The 1,057-nt window shown below is 69.2% G+C and overlaps 1 protein-coding gene across 1 annotated transcript in view; it reads left to right on the forward strand.

The window, feature by feature from the left end:
* Positions 1–1,057, forward strand: part of AEBP1 (AE binding protein 1) — a 12,983-nt gene that overhangs the window by 10,626 nt on the left and 1,300 nt on the right. The window contains 2 exon segments of the mRNA XM_040644445.1: positions 127–226; positions 399–994. Coding sequence (XP_040500379.1) covers positions 127–226; positions 399–994 — 696 coding nt within the window.

Here is a 1,057-nt window from a genome sequence, read left to right on the forward strand (position 1 = left end):
GGGGGGGACTGGGCTGGGCTGGGGTCCTGGGGAACTCAGGCCCAGAGGGGCCCGGCGGGACAGGGGAGCTGGGTGCGGGCTGCGTGGGGCCTGCATGTGGACCCCCGGCCTTGCCTCCCTCCGCAGGTTCACCGTGGCATCAAGGGGGTTGTGACCGATGAGCAGGGCATCCCTATCGCCAATGCCACCATCTCCGTGAGCGGCATTAACCACGGTGTGAAGACAGGTACCTTGTGTGCACACGGCCACCCCTCCTTCCTGAGGTGGGGAGGCAGATCTGTGCGAGGTCTTGGCCAGACGCTCCCCCCCCATCCCCAGGGGGTCCGCCCGAGGCAGAGGGAGGGCTGGGGGCTGGGAGGGGGACGTCTTGGGCTGCAGCACCCGGCCTCCCGCTGCAGCGAGCGGTGGTGACTACTGGCGCATCCTGAATCCGGGTGAGTACCGCGTGACGGCCCACGCAGAGGGCTACACTCCGAGTGCCAAGACCTGCAACGTGGATTATGACATCGGGGCCACCCAGTGCAACTTCATCCTGGCCCGCTCCAACTGGAAGCGCATCCGCGAGATCATGGCCATGAACGGGAACCGGCCCATCCCGCGCATCGACCCCTCGCGCCCCATGACCCCCCAGCAGCGGCGCATGCAGCGGCGCCGCCTGCAGTACCGGCTGCGCATGCGCGAGCAGATGCGGCTCCGGCGCCTCAATGCCACGGCCACCCCCGGCCCCAGCACCCCCGCAACAACGGCGCCCCCCACCGCCACGCTGCCCCCCACCCCCGCTCTCACGGCCTCCCCCACCCCCAGCGCCAGCCTGGGGCCCTGGCACGTGGCGCCCGAGGCCACCACGGCGGGCACGGCGGGCTGGGAGGAGTTGGAGACGGAGACTTACACGGAGGTGGTGACGGAGTTTGGGACGGAGTTTGGGACAGAGCTGGGGCCCGAGGAGGAGGAGGAGGAGGACCAGGACCAGGAGGAGGAGCAGGAGGAGGAGGAGGTGGTGGTGGTCATGGGCCCAGATTTCCCTTTCACCACAGCCGAGACCTACACAGTGAACTTT

Source organism: Ursus maritimus, unplaced genomic scaffold (genome assembly GCF_017311325.1).
Source record: "Ursus maritimus isolate PB19 unplaced genomic scaffold, ASM1731132v1 scaffold_3, whole genome shotgun sequence".
In the NCBI taxonomy this organism is placed as follows: Eukaryota; Metazoa; Chordata; class Mammalia; order Carnivora; family Ursidae; genus Ursus; species Ursus maritimus.